This window comes from Spermophilus citellus, assembly GCF_964194105.1.
Source record: "Spermophilus citellus genome assembly, chromosome: 15".
Taxonomy (NCBI): Eukaryota; Metazoa; Chordata; class Mammalia; order Rodentia; family Sciuridae; genus Spermophilus; species Spermophilus citellus.
Window position 1 is genome coordinate 46,913,550 of NC_138195.1, and position 19,635 is coordinate 46,933,184.

The window sequence follows — 19,635 nt, forward strand, 5'->3', positions numbered from 1 at the left end:
TAAACAATTCTTTAAAATGATAATGTCCATTCTGGCAAAGACATGTAAAACAATTTTTATTTACTACTAGAGGTGTGAATTGTTATAAACTTTCTGTACTCTTATATACCTGTGAAACCATCACCACAATCAAGAAAACAAATATTTTTATCATACCTAATATTTCTCAGTCCTCTGTAATCACTCTTTCTCTATATTTCTGTCCCCAAATGACCATTAATCTGCTTTTCATCAATACAGATAACTCTATAGTTAAAGTATGTAGTCTCCTTTTGTCTGGTTTCTTCAGCATGATGCATTTGAGATTCATCCATGTTGTGTGTATCAATATTTCATTTCTTTTTATTGTGAGTAGTATTCCTTTTTTAATATTTATTTTTTAGTTATAGGTGGATACAATGTCTTTATTTTATACTATGTGGTGCTGAGGATTGAATCCAGTGCCTCACGCATGCTAGGCAAGCGCTCTACCACTGAGCTACAGCCCCAGCCCCTAACAAGATAGTTTGTTTTTGTTTTTTTTTTAATTTTTAGTTGTAGTTGGACACAATACCTTTATTTCACTTATTTATTTTTATGAGGTGCTGAGGATCGAACCCAGGGTCTCACAAGTGCAAGGTGAGCGGTTTACCACTGAGCCACAACCCCAGCCCCAAACCAAGACTTTATTTTTCTTTTTTTGGTGTTGGGGATTGAACACAGGGCCTTGTGCATGTGAGGCAAGCACTCTACCAACTGAGCTATATCCCCAGTCCAGTATTCCCTTGATAGATTTTTTATTGTTGTTGTTATTTTCCTGTTTACCTATTGATGGAGATTTGGGTTGTTTCTGGTTTGGTGTTCTTCATTATCCACAAGTTTTGAGGTCCAGAGGAAAATGACTGCAAGGGTCTACATTTAACATCCCAGTATACCAACTGGTTCTAAGTATCAACTGCAAAGACATGTATACTAAAGATGTGAATATAAAGGATAAATTATAATGATACCTTTTCTACAATTTTTTCTTACCTTTTCATAAACTGTACTGTCTAGATAAGGGTAAATATGAAATGCTCCCCGAATCTTCTTCACACCTGGATACAGCAAGGGGAGCATATTAACATAAGCCACACCATGAAATGAAAGCTGACTTTCATCATCAGCCTAAAGGAATAAAAGAGAGAGTTGTTAATGCCACAGAGTAATGTCGCATAAGGTGAGAAACTGACTCAGACGTGCAGACTCAGTTTTAGGAACAAACTCTACTACTTAGCTAGTTATGTATCTTTGGGCAAGGTATATAATATTTTGGGCTTCTGTTTGTTTAGCTTCAAAATTGGTTTAATAATACCATGATCTCTGAGATAATACATATCAACAGTATTAATAAATATGCTAGCTGAATCAATACATACTCAAATTAATTGATAATACATATATTCAACCAAAAAGTCAATTTTACCATGTTGTTTCTTAGGGGGAAAAATGAGATCTTATTAAAAAACCTAACAAAGACTTAAAGGCATCAGCAGTTTTAGCTTCTAGCTTTTGTTCATAGAATTACAAGAAATAAAATGAGGCTTACAAATCATCTAGACCAATTATGACCAGTAGGCTTTTTAACTTATACCCAAATTTTCATCAATTGGTAGAGGTGTTTTAGCATTCTTTGAAGAGAAAAATTCTGTGTATGCATCTGGGTCCAAAAAAGTGCTTTGATCAATGAGCAATGTGTGCCATAGACAATGAAGGATGAAAACTATCTATCATATATTTGCAATACTTGATCTAAATTCTCACAGAAAAGATGAGGAACATGTAAATAAATATGTTTTAACGTCTTTTTTTCTTTTTCTTTCTTTCTTTCTTTTTTTTTTTTTTTTTTTGGTACTAGGGATTGAACCACGGATCACTTAACCAGTGAGCCACTTCCACAGCCCTTTTTATATGCTTTTTGAAATTTTGAGACAGGGTCTTGCTAAGTTTTAGGGCCTCATTAAGTTGATGAGGTTGGATTCAACCTTACAATTCTCCTGCCTCAGGCTCCCAAATTGCTAGGATTATAGGCATGTGCCACTGTGCCCAGTTTTAACATTGTTTTTTATAGCTTTATGGTTTGCTGTATAAATCCATTTTTTGAAAGAAATTTAATTCCAAGCTTAAAAGTAGTCTTTGATTTTGCCTCCTAAAATAATAATAATTAGAAACTAGATTCGGAAGTTTTATGTTCATGTGATAATAGTATGTGGTTTAGAAATCTCAGGAAAGTTAGCCAATATATGTTATATAATAACAGGGGGAAATGGTGTTACAATGATAGTATTTTTACTATGCAAAAGCTTATTTTCAAATCAACCACATAATCTAGATACTTCTACATGACCCCTATCCTCACAGAGTTTATGACCAAGCAGGAAAGATCAGACATGTACAGATAAAACAGTATAGAACATGTTCTAGGCTCACCAAAGCTCTATCTTTTCAGAAGAGTAGCAAATCTATGAATGCTATTATGTTAATTATCAGTCTAAAACATTTTGATGGTGGGTTTAAAAGAAATTCAGAAAATATACTAGGTTGTATTTTGACTTCGAAAAATGGCCATTTCATATGGTTTGCTTATGGTAAAACTATGATAAAAGACTATGGGAAAATAGGATATCTGGAAATAAGGCCTGGGTGATTATTAGTAAACAACAAACAACTACAATGGCAAATAATCCTGGGACAGAAGGGTTTCATGGGACATGAGACTTTCAGTCCTAAAACCAGGAAAGTCAGGAGAAGAACCACAGTCAGTTCATATTTTCTTTTGGTATCAGAATTAGAAACAGAAAAACAGGTTGAGTCTGAGCCAGCGTTTCTTATATGAAGGGTTTCGTTTGTTTGTTTACAATGAGGTCTTACTATGTTTCCCAAGTCAAATCCTGAGCTAAAGTGATCCTTCCACTTCAGCCTATCAGATGCTGAGATCACATAAACCAGCCACTGCACCTGACTTTATAAATATTTCTGAGTGCACATATTTACCTTTTCAGTTTTTCCAGCTTTTCCTTTGGGTGCAATAACCAGAGGAACTCTTATCATCTCTACAGGCCAAAGCCAGCAATCAACAATTCGCTTCTGAAAACTGTAAATAAAAAATCAGTCCATTAGCATTATGTGCAAAAATGGGGTTAGTATAGTTTAGAATCAAGGTAAATAGTCTTCTCTTCTAAAAAGTAATGGAATGCACATAAATAAAAACTTGTATTAGGTTGATGATTTTTTCCCCTAATCTACACAATTCCATAAAAATAATTTCACTCGACTGCCAGCACATTTTTGAGAGCAATTTTGCAAAATAATCAAAGGCTTTTACAATGTCAAATCTTTTTTTTCAGAGTCAGTTTCATTTAGTAAAATAGATATGCATATTAATACAGATATAAGACATATATAATCAGTTACTTTAAATTTCTTATTTGATAATTCCAAAATCTATGTCATATCTGAGGATAGTTCTTAGGCTACCTTTATCTCTTCAAACTATTTTTTCATCACTTTTAGCCTTCTTTCTAATATTTTAATTGGAACCTAGATATTATGTATTGGGTAATAGGAATTGAGGTAATTAGGGTTTTTAGTGTGAAGTTTTATCTTAATATAGTTAGGAGCTGGGATATATTTAATGTTTATTATTCTAAGTGCCAGAACTTGAGGTTCATTTCGTTGTTTTGGGGGGTGGCTATTGGGGATTGAACTCAGGGGCACTCGACCACTGAGCCACATCCCCAGTCCTATTTTGTATTTTATTTAGAGACAGGATCTCAAAGAGTTGTTTCATGCCTTGCCACCATCTCTCTAGGTGGTGAGCAGAGGACAAAGGAAGAAACCATTTTGCAGCTTCGGGGCAGGGTCCAGTAACTAAGAAAGCTGTTTCCTGGCAAACATGAGTTTGTCCCAAAATACAGACCCAGTAAACACATACTGCACAACATTGTGTGCGCTTAAGTGACCAGAAGAAAATCCGATGTGGAGAGAGGTTTACACAAGGGACAACTGGTCGTGGAAACCCACTGGCTCTACCCCGCCCCCTCCAATCCAACTGCTTGCAAGGACTGGCTGAGAGGGATGTCAGAACTCAAAAGGGTAGTAGTGGGAGACATTGTTTGGAAACTGAACCCAAGACCAGGAAACGTGGGGTCTGCAGGTGTCTTAGAGGAGTAAGAATTGGCTCCCCCACCACACTAGTGAAACCCAGGAGCGCCCTGGTATAAAGTCCTCCTGCCTGGACCAGCAAGTACTGGGCCCTGGAGGTGTGCAGATTTAAAACCCCTGTGACCAACTGGCATTCAGCAAAGAGCCTGGAGCCAACATATGCCTAAACCCTGCCTCCAGGAATTCTGCTTAAGGGTTGCTGACTCACTCCAACAATCCAAAGGGTGGAGCATCACACTCCAGGAGACCACACCTAAAACTGCTGAGAAGAGAATTTTAAGCTTCAATGGCAAGAATTCTTTAACTTTTCATTGAGTTTTTAAAATTATTATTCTTTTTCACTGTTTAATTGTGACCTTAATGGTACATGGATATTTATATAGTTTCCTATTTTTTATTCTCATCTTTAGCATTTTTGAAGCCAATTATTTTACATGTATTAGTTTTTTGTTAACTAGGATGTTTGATTAGTATATTTTAGTTTTGTATTCTTTTATTTTTTTAGTTAAATTTATGTGTATTTTTTTCTACCTGCTTCCATTGATTCTTCTGCTAACAGCCAATTCCTCATTGTTCTTTCACTCTTCTTTAATTTTTTACTTCTATCTTCTCTCCTCCTCCCTCATAATCATCACATCTTATATTACTTCTGTTCTTTCCCTGTCAACCATTTGAAAATGTAAAACTCTTTTTCAAACTTGCTATTCTTATTATAGGCATTACTGATCATATAATTTCTGTTTACTGTGATAATTGACACTGTAGACACCATAGTAGGAACTATTTGGTTTAATGCTGTAAATTGTTTGCATTGGTTGTTGTTATTATTTGTCTCCCCCTAAACAGTGAGGTACTAGAAACGTTCAGGGACACTATAAACATACTGGATAGAAACTATTGCTTCAGGTCCATACTGTTAGATGAGCAGACATGAAAAAGCAAGGGAACAGGGGCTGGAGCTGTAGCTCAGTGGTAGAGAACTTGCCTTGTATGTGTGAAGTACTGGGTTCAATCTTCAGTACCAGATAAAAATAAATAAATAAAGATATTGTACCAATTACAACTAAAAATATTTAAAAAAAATAAAAAGCAAGGGAACAAACTGCTCTGAGCAAACCAAGATACTCCAAAGACAGAATCCATCGATACCATAGTAGAAGAAATGTCAGAGAAGGAGTTTAGAATGTACTTAGTTAAACTGATCTATGAAGTAAAGGATAATGTAAGAGAGCAAACACAGGCAGCAAAAGATCACTTCAAAAAAAAGATAGAGATTCTGGGGGAAAAAGAAACAAACAGAAATCCTTAAATAAAGGAAACAATAAACCAAATTAAAAATTCAGTAGAAAGCATCACCAACAGACTAGACCACCTGGAAGACAGAACCTCAGGCAATGAAGACAAAATATATAATCTTGAAAACAGAGTTGACCATTGAGAGAAGATGTTAAGAAACCATCAACAGAACTTCTAAGAATTATGGGATAACATGAAAAGACCAAATTTAAGATTTATTGGGATAGATTAATGGCAAGGAGATACAAACCAAAGGAATGCACAATCTTTTCAATGAAATAATATTAGAAAATTTCCCAATGCTAAAGAATGCAATGGAAAATCAAATACAAGAGGCTTACAGGTTTCCCAAATGTGCAAAATTACAAAAGACCTACATCAAGTTGTATTACAATGAAAATGCCTAACATACAGAATAAGGATACAATTTTAAAGGCTGCAAGAGAAAAATATCAGATTACATAGAGGGGAAACCAATTCAGATCTCAGCTCATTTCTCAATCCAAACCCTCAATGCCAGGAGGTCTGGAAATAATATATACCAAGCTCTAAAAGAAAATGGATGCCAACCAAGAATCCTACATCCAGTAAAATTAAGCTTCAGATTTGAAGACAAAATAAAAGCCTTCCATGATAAACAAAAATTAAAAGAATTTGCAACCAGAAAGCCTGCACTTCAGAATATTCTCAAGAAACTATTTATGAAGATGAAATTAATAAAAGTGAAAAACAGCAAGGGGAGGAACTACACTAAAGGAATAGTCAATCCAAAGGAGAAACGAATTCAAATTAAAAACTAGAAATAAACCTAAATGACTGGGAACACAAATCATATCTCAATAATAACCTTGAACATAAATGGCCTAAACTCATCAATCAAAATACATAGATTAGGGCTGGGGTTGTAGCCAGTGATAGAGCACCTACTTCATATGCATGAGGCCCTGGGTTTGATTCTCAGCACTACATAAAAATAAAGATATTGTGTAATTTTTTTAAAAAGACATAGACTGGCAGATTGGATTAAAAAATAAGACCTAAAAATATGTTGTCTCCAAGAGTCTCACCTCATAGACAAAGACATCCACAGACTGAAGGTGAAAGAATGGGGAAAAACATATCACTCACATGGATGGTATAAACAAGTGAGGGTTTTTTTTTTAATGTTTATTTTTTAGTTGTAGGAAGACCCAAAACTTTTATTTCACTTATTTATTTTTATGTGAGACTGAGGCTCGAACCCAGGGTCTCGCACACGAGAGGCGAGCGCTCTACCGCTGAGCCACAACCCCAGCCCTATGACAAGTAATGGTTTTGATCCTTTAAAATAGACCAAGTTTATGTAAGCTATATAATTGTAATTATACAATTGTTGTATTATCTTAACGAAGGAAACAATAAAACAAATTAAAATTCAGTAGAAAGCATCAGACTAGACCGACAGATTAGACCACTTGGAAGAAAGAACTTAATACATTTTTACTATCTGTAGAGTTGTTTTGTTTTGTTTTGTACCAGGGATTAAACTCAGGGGCACTCAACCACTGAGCCACATCCCCAGCCCAATTTTGTATTTTATTAGAGACACTGGGTCTCACTGGGTTGCTTAGTGCCTCCGCATTGCTGAGGCTGGCTTTGAACTTGTGACCCTCCTGCCTCAGCCTTCTGAGCCATTGGGATCTGCAGGATTGTTTTGATAGCTCCCTTTCCAATGATATTTTTCTTGATTATACTTGTTAGAATTTTATCAACTTTTAGTAGTATTGTTTCTTTTCTATTTCACATATTCCTGCTCCTACTCTTATTTTTTCTTTCCTACAATTTAATTTGAAAATATGACTGTTATCTAGCTTCTTTATCTTGCTTCCTTCTGTTACAAATACTTTAAAAGTGTATATCTGAGTACTATTTTGTTCCAGAGATTCTGATATTTTAAGCTTTTATTATCATTTAGTTCAAAACACTTTTTATTTAATTTTCATGGGCTTTCTTCTTTTATGTCACAGATATTTATAAGTGTGCCATTTAATTTTGAAGTAGCTAAGTCATGGGGATGGGATTCTATATATATATTAAGGTGATTGGTTTCTAATGTAAAACACAGTCTACAGGAAAAACAGTCTGCAGGATTTCAAATAAAAAGAAGCAAACAAACAAACCAGAGATAGAAAAAAACACCCATACCTAAAAAAGGGATAAGGATAAGAATTACATTGAACTTCTCTTCAGAAACTATGCAAAGAAAGAAGTGAAGAAAAATATTTTAAGTATTGAGAGAAAAAAAGCCACCAATTTTTTAAAGGTCAAAGATGCTCATTCAGATTATACATATATTGATAAACCTCTATTTTTCATCTCTCCCTAAACACTAGATTACTGACAGAAAATAAGAGTTATTTACATAATATCAAGTGTCCTATTCTTTGGTAACTAAATCCTGAATTAGTTTGGGTGACAATATATCCAAAAAAACCAACTTATTTTCTAGCCTTTCTTGCATCTAGAGATGGTCAAAGAAATGTAAACAGAGGTTACTAGGTTCCAAGAAGGTTCTATAAAGAGGACTAAGAAGGACCTCCTTATAGAACCTCCTTAAAATCCTGTGGCCTTTCCCCTCTTCCAACTTTCTGCCAGGAACATAAATGTGCAGGCTGAAACTCTAGCAGTACCTTGGACCATAAGACAAACTTTTAGATGGAAGGCACATATTAAAGAAGGTAAAGCAAAAAGAAAGATTAAGCTTAGATTTCTGATAACACTGTGCAGCCACCACAGTCCAATTCTGGATTTCTTTTATATGAAAGAGAAATAAACATACATCTTGGTTAAGCCATCATCAAGAGGTACATCTGTTATTAGCAGATGAACACAATGTTTAACTATTTATAGATATGAGCAAGAAAAAGTCTCAAATCATCTTAATTCAAATGTAAGTAAAATTAACACAAGTAACTGTCTTCCCACCTATGATCTTTCTCTTCCTACCTGACAACTGCAGGAGGATCAAGGTAACAGCGACTTTCCAAGTCCCAAATAATCCTTTTCTTTGTGTACTCTGCTTGGTTCCTAAATTCTCTGTCCTATAAAATAATAAGAATAATTTTATTCCATATGTGTCACATTTTCATCCTACTCAATCTGTGGGGCATTCTTGTAATGGATTTGATTGCAATATTTTATTACTACCACTGTAACTACTATGAATATGACCACTATTATAGCCACTATCACCACCTTAAATTTTTCAGGTATTTTACTAATAGAGAAGGTAAGTTATATTACTTACATAATCTATACATCAATCTAGTACTAAGTGCAAAATATTTATTCACATCACCTCAATTAGTGATCCTTAAGCAGGGATGTATATTAAAATCCTGTGGAAGCTGGATGAATTTTTTTTTTTTTTGGTACCAGGGATTAAATTCAGCAGCACTTAACCACTGAGCCACATCCCCAGTAATTTTTCTATTTTATTTAGAGACAAGGTCTTGCTGAGTTGCTTAGGGCCTCACCAAGTTGTTGAAGCTGGCATTGCATTCCTCCTACCTCAGCTTCCCAAGTCACTGGGGTTATGGGCTATGCCACCTGGCTTAAAAGTAAATTCTTATATAATCCATCTGGTTTAAGGCTTGGCCATTTCCATAGTTTTAAAGGTTTCAAGTGATTCTAATGTGCAATCAGGGTTGAAAACTAGTGATCTAAATTAAAACATAATATAAAATCTAAAGATCTAAAATAATAGAGCTGATCTAAATTGGGTGCGATGGCACATACCTATAATCCAGAAACTCAGGAGGCTGAGGCAGGAGGATCAAGAGTTCAAAGCCAGCCTCAGCAACCCTAAGCAACTCAGTGAGACCCTATCTCTAATAAAATATAAAGAGGGCTGGGGATGTGGCTCAGTGGTTGCATGCCCCTGGGTTCAATCCCTGGTAATAAATAAATAAGAGAGTTGATCTAAATTAAAATATAAATCTAAGGAAAATATAAACTTTCACCTACCACAATGATAAGAAAAGATACTGTACAATATTTTTAAAATACTGCTAGTTTTATCAGTATTGTTGTAAATATTTACAGTCAGGTAATAAAAATAATTTCAACCATCCTCATTTTACAACTTGTACTATTGAATAATTCCCCTAATGATTATCAGCTAGTAAAAGAAACATTTGCAAGTGTATTTACACTATTTTCTATGCCACTGAGAAATTATGTGTTGTAATAAAATAGGTTTTAAAAAGAAAAAATAATTTCAAAAACCTGAATGTTCACTAATAAGAAACTAAATAAATTAAACTATGTCCAAATAATGTCATAACATAATGCAAGTTCATAAAAGAAAGAAAAAAGAATGAAATGCTCATTATGTAGAGATATAAAAAAAAAAGTCCAAGATAAAGTGAAACAAAGCAACCTGCATAATGGTGTAACTGTGCACACCTTTACAAATGTGTAAACAAATGATGGGGAAGCAGCACAGGTACGTGTGTATTAGTGTATGAGCATATATGAGGCAAGAGTTATATTCCCCCTGTTCTCAATATGAGTAAGCACTTCCTACCCCCAGTTTAAAAAAACAAAAACACTCCATATCCTAAGAAATAATAGCAGTGTCTTCCTGACTAATTCTAGTTCTGAAAATAGTAAGACTATGAATACTTCCAGTGAGTCTGGATTTACTAAAGAAAAACAATTTCATCCCTTTCACTGTGCCAATCTCTGAGGATGTTTCATGAAAAACTGGAGTTTTTCATCATGAACAGACTGTAACTGTGGTGACCCTAGTAATTTTGTGATGTTCCCTTTTAAGTACTTATTATTTTTTTATCTGGTGAGCCAGTTCTTCTGACTCCCTTTTATTCTATGTAAGGAAAATTTCCCCTTAATTTTCTAAATGCTTCTGTCTTTAATCTTCCTTTGACCATTTGTATATTTGCTTTAATTTATTTTTTTAGTATTTATTTTTTAGTTATAGGTGGATACAATATCTTTATTTTTATGTGGTGCTGAGGATCAAACCCAGTGTCTCACGCATGCTTGGCAAGCGCTCTACCTCTGAGCCACAACCCCAACCCAGCCACAATCCCAACCCAGCCACAACCCCAACCCTATTTGCTTTTATATGTATAAAAAGTATATGGAAAGAAACACAAGAAACTGTAATAGAGGTGACTAACTAGGTAATGGGATAGGAGAAGGGTTTAGGAGAAGAGACAGACTATGAGGGAGATTTTCACTGTATTATTTTAAACTGTGACTGAATTATTATCTATTCAAAAAACAAAGAGTAAATTTGACATAAATTACTTGCTAGACTTAAGAAATCAAACTGGGCACAGTGGCATACACCTGTGATCTCAGCTACTCAAAGGCTGAGGATCACAAGTTCAGGACCAGCCTGAGCAACTCACTGAGACCCTGTCTCAAAATAAAACATAAAAAAAGGGTTGGGGCTATTGCTCAGTGGTAGAGTGCCCTGAGTTCAATCACCAGCATCCCCCCACACATAGACATTAAAGGGACATTCCCATCAGAATTAGATAGTTAAGTGTTTTGATATATAATTCTTTTATTTTGATAAGTGACAGATGCACATAAACTAGTGATTCGCAAAATGCCCTGAGTTTATCACAAAAAACTGTTCACTTTCACCTCAGGGTGGTTGAGTTCTCCTTCTTCTTCCTCATAGGGACCACCAACAATGTACGCATCAGGAATATTATTAGCTCCTGGAGCCAGAATGTTGGCAATAGGCCATTTTTTGGGTCGGGGAAAAGTTTCTCTTTCCCCTCCAAGCTTCAGTGTTCCATTCTTGAATAAAACGGGATAGTCCTTCTATAGAATAAATACAACAATGAGAAAAAAGTGTAAAAAAACTTTGAAAAGGACAAAGTGATTACAGGAATGTCTATTACAAAACATCTTTTCATGATCATCTGATTCTGTATAGGAGTATGTGCCCTTCATTGTCTTTATGCCATTTTACTTTTTATAAAATTGTTGATAATGCAAATTATTCTTGTCTATAGTTATGCAAATATACATTTTGTCTAGTGGCAATGTAACTGGTGAATACCCTAGGACTAATAAGTTTTGAATTATTAGAAAAGTTATTTCAGCATTCCTGATACCTACTCATAGGTCACTTCTTCCCATTCTACTGATTCCCTTACTAATTAGTTAAATAAAATCTTTGATAAGACTGTCATTTTGTATATGAGGCAATTACATTTGTTTAAAAATTATCCTTTGAAAAAACAAAATCTGATGATTTTTATAGGCATTTATTTTCATATCCTTTAATTTATCTAAAGCTTATTTGCAATGGAAATTAGCAAAAGATAAGAATAGTCAATCTATAGAAAAGCAAATTGAAAAATCCAACATTTAAAAATAAATAAGCTTTGTATAATTAGTAATCAGTGAAGCTGGGTGCAGTGGTGCACATCTGTAATCCCAGTAACTCTGGAGGCTGAGGCAGGAGGATCACAAGTTCAAGGCTAGTTGCAGCAACTTAGCAAGGCCCTACCTCAAAACAAAAAATAAAAAGAGCTGGATATGTGACTCAGTGGTTGAGTGCCCTTGGGTTCAATCCCCAGTACCAAAAATAAATAAATTAATTAATCAGTGAAATGTATATTAAAGCAACGAAATACCACAGATTGGCAAAAGCAGTCTAAAAATATCAAGTGTTGACAAAATTATGAATGAAAATAGTATTATACATTGTTGATGAGGAATGTAAATTGGTACAAGTATGGAAAGTAATTTTGCAGCCTCTAATAAAATTTAAAATCTACATATGAGAGGGCTGGGGTTGTAGCTCGGTGGTAGAGTGCTTGCCTAGCATGTGTGAGGCCCTGGGTTCAATCCTCAGCACCACATAAAAATGAATAAGTAAAATAAAGGTATTATGTCCAACTACAACTGAAAAATAAACATTTTTTAAAAAAAATCTACATATGAGAAATTTAATAATTCTGTTTCTTTGGGTTAAACTTAAAAATCTTTTATAAAAGTCTGGCACTTACAAAATAGCAGGATAAGGGCCTTTGAAAATCTGTTACTTCATAACAATAAGAATACTGACAAAAATTGTCAAAATTAAGGGTGCCAATGGTGATGGAAAAACTGGATAGTCACATGAAAAAGAATAATGTTGTGCCATTACCTAACACAATATACAAAAATTAACTCATACCTAGTTCTTACATTTAGAAATTTGGCTTAAGAAAATAACCTGGAATTAAGAGAAAGCTCTGTATAATAAAATACACTGTATAAAACCCACAAAATACATGCATAACAATAACACATACTGAAAAATATCTTACATATATTCTACAATAAGCATATACTATTAATAAAAATTATATGTAATATACAATGACCATGTTAATTATAAATATAAAAAAGTATATAAACAGAAATAAACTTTATTTTTAAGTCTAAAATAAATCTCAGCAATTAATAAAATAATGTTTTGAATTAATGCTTAGCTGATGCGAATCTCAGCCATATGAGTGTAGACACATTTGATGCTATATAAATGTCTGGTGATAGGGCTTTACCTCTCCAAGTGATGGAACCTGCAGACCAACCATGTAGTTCTGCTGAGTCCCTGTTGGAACGAAGGATTCAGGCACAGAGTAGGCACCCTCCAAAGTGACCTTCAGTAGATTGCTCCCCAAGACCTGTGCTGCAGTCAGTAAGGGCTCTGCCACAGATACTTTAACTTCAAGACTGCATTGCTATAAAAGAATAAAATTAGGGCTGGGTTTGAAGCTCAGTGGTAGAGAGCTTGCCTACAATGCATGAGGCCCTGGGTTTGACCCTCAGCACCATAAAAAAGAAAAGAATAAAATTATGTAGCATTTTAAAAATTGCCATTGGCTTTCCTTTTTTCCCCATTATCTCATGTAACTGTTATGCTTAAGTAACAGGATTTTGTTAATTAATTTGATAATTAAAAATAGTAATATTTTCTATATCTCTGACATTTTCACACAGAATATAATACAAAGTAGGTTTAAAATATGTGTTGATTGATAATTAGATGTTTTCACTTTACTACAGCACTAGGGATATAAAGATGAAGATAAGTGTTTCTTTCATCATGAAACTCGTATTAAGAGACCTATATACAAAATGCTCTAGTTGAGAAGCACCAAGGAAGATATGAATAATTGATTAATGAGCTAGGGAGGAATTAGAGATGACATCTGAGTTGAAACTTTTTCTTTTAACTCTTTTTAAAATTTTTAATTGTAAATGGACATAACACCTTTATTTTTATTTATTTTTATATGGTACTGAGGACTGAACCCAGGGCCTCAATGTGCTAGGCAAACAACCACTAAGCTACAGCCCCAGCCCCCCTGAGTTGACTTTTAAAGGATGAATACCAGTTTGCAACCTAGATAAGTAAAGATGTAAAAATAAAACAACTCTGGATCAAAAGAAGAGTTGATGCAAAAGGAGACTGAAACAGTATGGTGTATTCCATTCACGTGTGTAAGAAGTAGTTCAGGATTTAGAACATAAAATACAAGGACAGGAGTGCTGGGAGATATGGTTGAAATAGTGGAAAGTTCCCATTACAAAGACGTCATATGCCCACTAAGGCATCTGGATCTAAACCTGTACACAGTTTAGACTGTACACACTGTATAGAGTGGTGAACCCATGAACCACACCATATACTAAGAAGGGTAAGATAAGAGATGTGATCAAATTCATTGTGGTGTGTGTGTGTGTGTGTGTGTGTATGTGTGTGTTCCTGGGGATTAAGCCAAGGGCCTTGTACATGCTAGGCAAGTGCTCTACCACTGAGCTACATGTCCAGTCACCATCAAATTCACTTAAAATTTTTTTTTTAGTTTTTATAGTTGGTATTTTGATATTTTTATTTTACTTATTTATTTTTATGTGGTGCCAAAGATTGAACCCAGCGCCTCGCATGTGCTAGGCAAGTGCTCTACCACTGAGCCACAACCCCAGCCCCTCAAGTCACTGTGCAAGCAGTAGGAAGGGTGAACTAGAGAGAGGAAAAGGCAGGTACAAGATTATTGATAATGATTCAGATAAGAGATGATGCGGCAATAACAAGTAGGAGTGATTCCAGGAAGAATATGAAGAAATTTAGGAGATGGAAAAGGCTGGATTTAGTGAAAGGTGAATTTGGAAACTGGTTGAGGTTGGGATCTGAGGAATGTGACAGATTCTGGACTCTGATTTCATAGCTGGGTGATGCCACCAGTCAAAAGAACTAAGAAAAAAGGAAGAGTACATCTTAGGAAAGATTCTGAGTTTAGACTTGTAATGTTGAATTTTAGGTGCCTATGGGGTAACATTAGAGAGAAATATAGCAGGTGGCTGTAAAGTATGAATTCTAGAATTCACAACAGGGATCTGGGATAGAACTGCTGAATTAGAAGTCTTTAGCCAGAGTCAGGCTACATGTCTTTAAGTGTGCTATGTGCTTTCATATAATATTGATTCATCAGCACACAGCTCAGAAGAATTTCCATAGCTAAGCCTTTCTTATATCTACTCCTGGGCAAAACCAACAATATCTGCTCTGTGCCAATATGTCCCCCCATCACCATTTCATCACACTGGGTTATATCCATAGATTGTGAGCTCTTAGAAGGTAGGATTTATTCATCTGTTTTCTAGAACCTAGCATTATTGTGCTGTGGGGAAAATAAAAAAGGTGACCAATGAATTGGACTCAACTGAATTGAACCTTATAAACAGACAGACTCATTATATTGAATGGAAGGCTGAAATGTTAAAGAGTTAAAACTGATTACCTTAGAGCCTGGTCGAGGGGTTTCTAAGGGTGAGCCCTGCACAGGATGCAAAGGAACCACCATTTCAAATGAACTCTCTCCTGTGAAAGGAAGACAAGTTGAGCCAAAGAAGGAAGAGTTAAATTAGTATTGCAGACAGAAATAAATGTGCTCATATTTTTCTTAAATCCTCCAAATTCATTTAGGCTGTGTTTTGCAACACTTTGCATCTAAATATGCACTTTCATATTTCTGCTTTTGAGAAAATCATATATCTGACCTTCCAGTAAGGGAAGAAGATCCACCACAGCTTGACCTAGTATTAAGTTCTTCTCATCTTTCTGTTTCTTTTCCTTTTGTAAAACTTCAGTCACAGTTACTAAAAAATCAAAGCAAATAAAATGAGAACAACTCTAATCACCCATCAGATAATCAAGTAAAGCAAATAAATTTAAGTTAAGGAAAATGAACTTGGGCTGGGAACATAGCTCAGTAGCAGAGTACTTGTCCAGCATGGGCAGGCCCTGGGATTCATCCTAGCACAGAAAAAAACAAAAACAAACAAACAAAAACTGTGTAACCCAAGAAAGCACTAACATCAGTGACTTCTAATGCAAAGTACTAAACAAATTCAGTAATTTTTGAGCTTTTTGCCTACAAGTTATAATAAGAAATGGATTTTATAACATAATCATGCATACACATACGTTTAAAGGTAACTGATATATGTGACTATCTGATGCCAAAATTTCATATAATATTAACCCTTACTACTCAAAAACCTTAAATACTTTCTGTAGGATAAAAGATCAGTGATTATGATCCCCCCTAAATTGAATTATTTTAGGATAACTAAATTTAAAATCTGAAGTTTGAAAAGCATTAGATCTTTCCATCTTGCCTAGGACAGGGCTTTGGAGACTTTGACAGGATCCCCACGGCACACAAGGATGTACCAGAATTTTCACTACAGCATTACTTGGTATGCTTAACACTTAATGATAAAATTTTCAAATACACTAAAAAGTGGAATAGCATAATGAATATCCATACAACCATCACCTAAATTTAGTAATTGTTAGAAAGTTGTCATATTTGCTTCCTTATATATGATTTTGTTTGCCAAAATACTTTCATCATATTTGCCTTGCTTGATGAAATATCTTCAAATAAATTATATGCATCATGACATTTTACTCCTAAATACTAATGTATACAAAGCCACAACATGACATTTTCCTACAAAACTGAAATACTTTGAGCTGGCGTTGTGGCTCAGTGGTAGAGCACTTGCCTAGCACGTGTGAGGCCCTAGGGGTTTGATCCTCAGCACCACATAAAAATAAATCAAATAAAGGTATTAAAAAATGAAATACTTTTATCACATCTAGCAAATATTTGATAAAATATTAAACATGATTCCTAAAATTCATCTAATGTCCAGTCTATATTTAGCATTTCCCAATTCCCCCAAATTTATTTTGTAGCTAGTTTGATCAAACCAGGATCCAATCAAAGACCACATGGTTACATTTGGTTGTCAAGTTTCTTAAGTTTCTTTTCATTTAAAAAATTCCTGCTGGGCTGGGGATGTGGCTCAAGCGGTAGCGCGCTCGCCTGGCATGCATGCGGCCCGGGTTCGATCCTCAGCACCACATACAAAGATGTTATGTCCACCAAAAACTAAAAAATAAATATTAAAAAGAAAGAAAGAAATTAAAAAAAAATAAAATAAAATAAAAATAAAAAAATAAAAAATTCCTGCTTTCCACATACTTTTCTCCTATGACGTTGGCTTGTTGAAGGCACTAGGCCCGCAGTTAAAGAGAACATCACACTGTCTGAATTTATCTTTTTTCTTCATGGTATTTGTTTTCAATTACTGTGTTTCCTAGAAACTTAGGTTCAGCTTCAGCATTTTCAGCAAAAATAATATGATCTGGACAACATATTTGTCTATATAGTATACTAACAAACTGTGACCTTTATAATCTGATAGAAATGGCATCTAAGCATAATTGTGTTTCTCTCATTAAAGTGAGACTAAATATTTTTCACATTTTTAAGGACCAGATATGTTTTCTTTACTGTGTAGTTTTCAATGTTTTGTGTTTTTCTATTAGAGTCTTGCTGATATTCTTTTTTTTTAATTTATTTTTTAGGTGTAGATGGACACAACACAATGCCTTTATTTTTATGTGGTGCTGAGGATTGAACCCGGGTCCCACCCATACTAGGTGAGCGCTCTACCTCTGAGCCACAATCCCAGCCCCTTGCTGATATTTTTACTGATATAAAGGGAAATGTGCCTTCTGTCAAGAAATTAATTATAAATTGCATCCCAGTTTATGGCCTATATTTTATAGTTATTTATGTAAACTGCCCTTTCTTCCACCCTGTGGCTGCAATAGTTATAAAATACTTAAAAATGCTTTGCCACTCTGATTTATTTTTTTCAACTCCATGATTTCTTATAGTACCTACATACTTTAATTTTTCACACATTTTGTCCATCTGTAAAATTTTTGGGCATAATTTAAAAAAAATTTTTTTTGATACCGGGGATTAAACTCAGGGGTACTCGACCACTGAGCCACATCTCCAGCCCTATTTTGTATTTTATTTAGAGATAGGGTCTCACTGAGCTGCCTAGCACCTCGCAGTTGCTGAGGCTGGCTCTGAACTTGCTCTTCTCCTTTCTCAGCCTACTAAACTGCTGGGATTACTGCTGTGCGCCACCATACCCAGATGCATATTTTGAGATTAGTTATATTTGTTTTCCAGATAACTCCCCAGATATCCCAGCACTGTTCATTACTTAATCCATCTTTTCTCCCTGTGGGAATGTAGCTAGCTCGACAGTGAAGTGCTTGCCTGGCATGTGTGAGGCCCTGCATCACAAAAAAAGAGTGACAGATCTCTCCCCCCACTGATTTGACATATTAACTGAATCACATGTTAATTTACCAGAAGTACTAGTTACTACATCTGGATATTCCAGTCTGTTCCAGTGAGCTTTATGACTACACATGCCTGCTACTACAATGTTCCATTTTGTTTGTATATTACATTCTATCACATAGAACTAATAACTCATTACCCTTCTTTTCAGAATTTCCTGATCATTCTTACATCAAGAATCTTTTTTTTGGGGGGGGGGGCTGGGGTGTGGCTCAAGCGGTAAAGCGCTCGCCTGGCATGCTTGCGGCCAGGGTTTGATCCTCAGCACCACATACAAAGAAAGATGTTGTGTCCGCCGAAAAACTAAAAATAAATATTAAAATTCATTCTCTCTCTCTCTCTCCCTCTTTAAAAAAAAAAAGTCTTTTTTTTCCTAAAAAAAAAAAAAAGAATCTTTTTTTCTATAAGAACTCTCAAAAGGGGCTGAGATTGTAGCTCAGTGGTAGAGCTCTTGCTTAGCATGTGTGAGGCATTGGGTTCAATTCTCAGTACCACATATAAATAAATTAAAAATAAAGGTCCATTGACAACTATAAAATTTTTTTTTAAAAAGAACTCTAAAATTAAAAATAAAATAGGGCTGGTAGAATGGTAGAGTGCTTGTCCAGCATATGCAAGGCCTTGGGTTTAATACCCATCTCTGGGAAAAAAAAATGTTGGCAGTCTTACAAAGATCACAATAAATTTATAAAGAGGGAAATGGCATCTTTATAAGGTTGAGCATTCCTAAGAACAGTATGTCTTTCTTTTTATTCAAACTTGTACTTCAACAGCATTTTCTTTAGTTTGTGTGAATCAGGATCCATCTGTCTACAACTTTGATTAGCTGATGTCTCTTAGTCTCTTATTCAATAAATTCTACCTCTTTTTAATTTTTTTCCCCATTTCCATTTTCCAAAATGTTGTCCATTAATCTAAGTTTTCCAAAGTAATGGCAGAATATCCTTTTATAATTTTAAAAATGACATTCTACTTGTAGTTATGGTCCATTTTCTTCCTAATATCATTGTGTCACTTCATTCTCTTTCCTCCCCTTTTCCCTCCCTCCCTCCTTCTTCTATGGCTCAATCTTGCCTATTTGTTAGTAATTAAGGTTAGTCTTTTTAAGAAGCATTTTTGTTTAGTAATTCTTGTTTTCCATTTCATTATTTCTTATTTTTTAATCTTAATTTTAAGATACTTTCTTTGGGTCACCCTATTATTATTCTAGCTTCTTGAATTAAATGTTTAAGTCATTTGTTTTCAATCTTCTTATGGTTGTTAAGCACATCAATTTATTTTATATACTTTTTGGTACCAGGGATTGAACTCAGGGGAACTGGACCACTGAGCCACATCCCCAGCCCTATTTTGTATTTTTTTTAGAGACAGGGTCTCACTGAGTTGCTTAGTACCT

The 19,635-nt window shown here is 34.8% G+C and overlaps 1 protein-coding gene across 1 annotated transcript in view; it reads right to left on the bottom strand.

Annotated features, from left to right (window-relative positions):
• CFAP70 (cilia and flagella associated protein 70) overlaps positions 1-19,635 on the bottom strand; it is a 96,779-nt gene that overhangs the window by 65,628 nt on the left and 11,516 nt on the right. The window contains exons 4-10 of the mRNA XM_081267827.1: positions 15,559-15,657; positions 15,300-15,379; positions 13,056-13,235; positions 11,137-11,319; positions 8,464-8,558; positions 3,013-3,112; positions 1,012-1,146 (exon numbers count right to left, since the gene is read on the bottom strand). Of these exons, the coding sequence (XP_081123953.1) occupies positions 1,012-1,146; positions 3,013-3,112; positions 8,464-8,558; positions 11,137-11,319; positions 13,056-13,235; positions 15,300-15,379; positions 15,559-15,657 (872 nt within the window). The remainder of the gene's footprint in view (positions 1-1,011; positions 1,147-3,012; positions 3,113-8,463; positions 8,559-11,136; positions 11,320-13,055; positions 13,236-15,299; positions 15,380-15,558; positions 15,658-19,635) is intronic.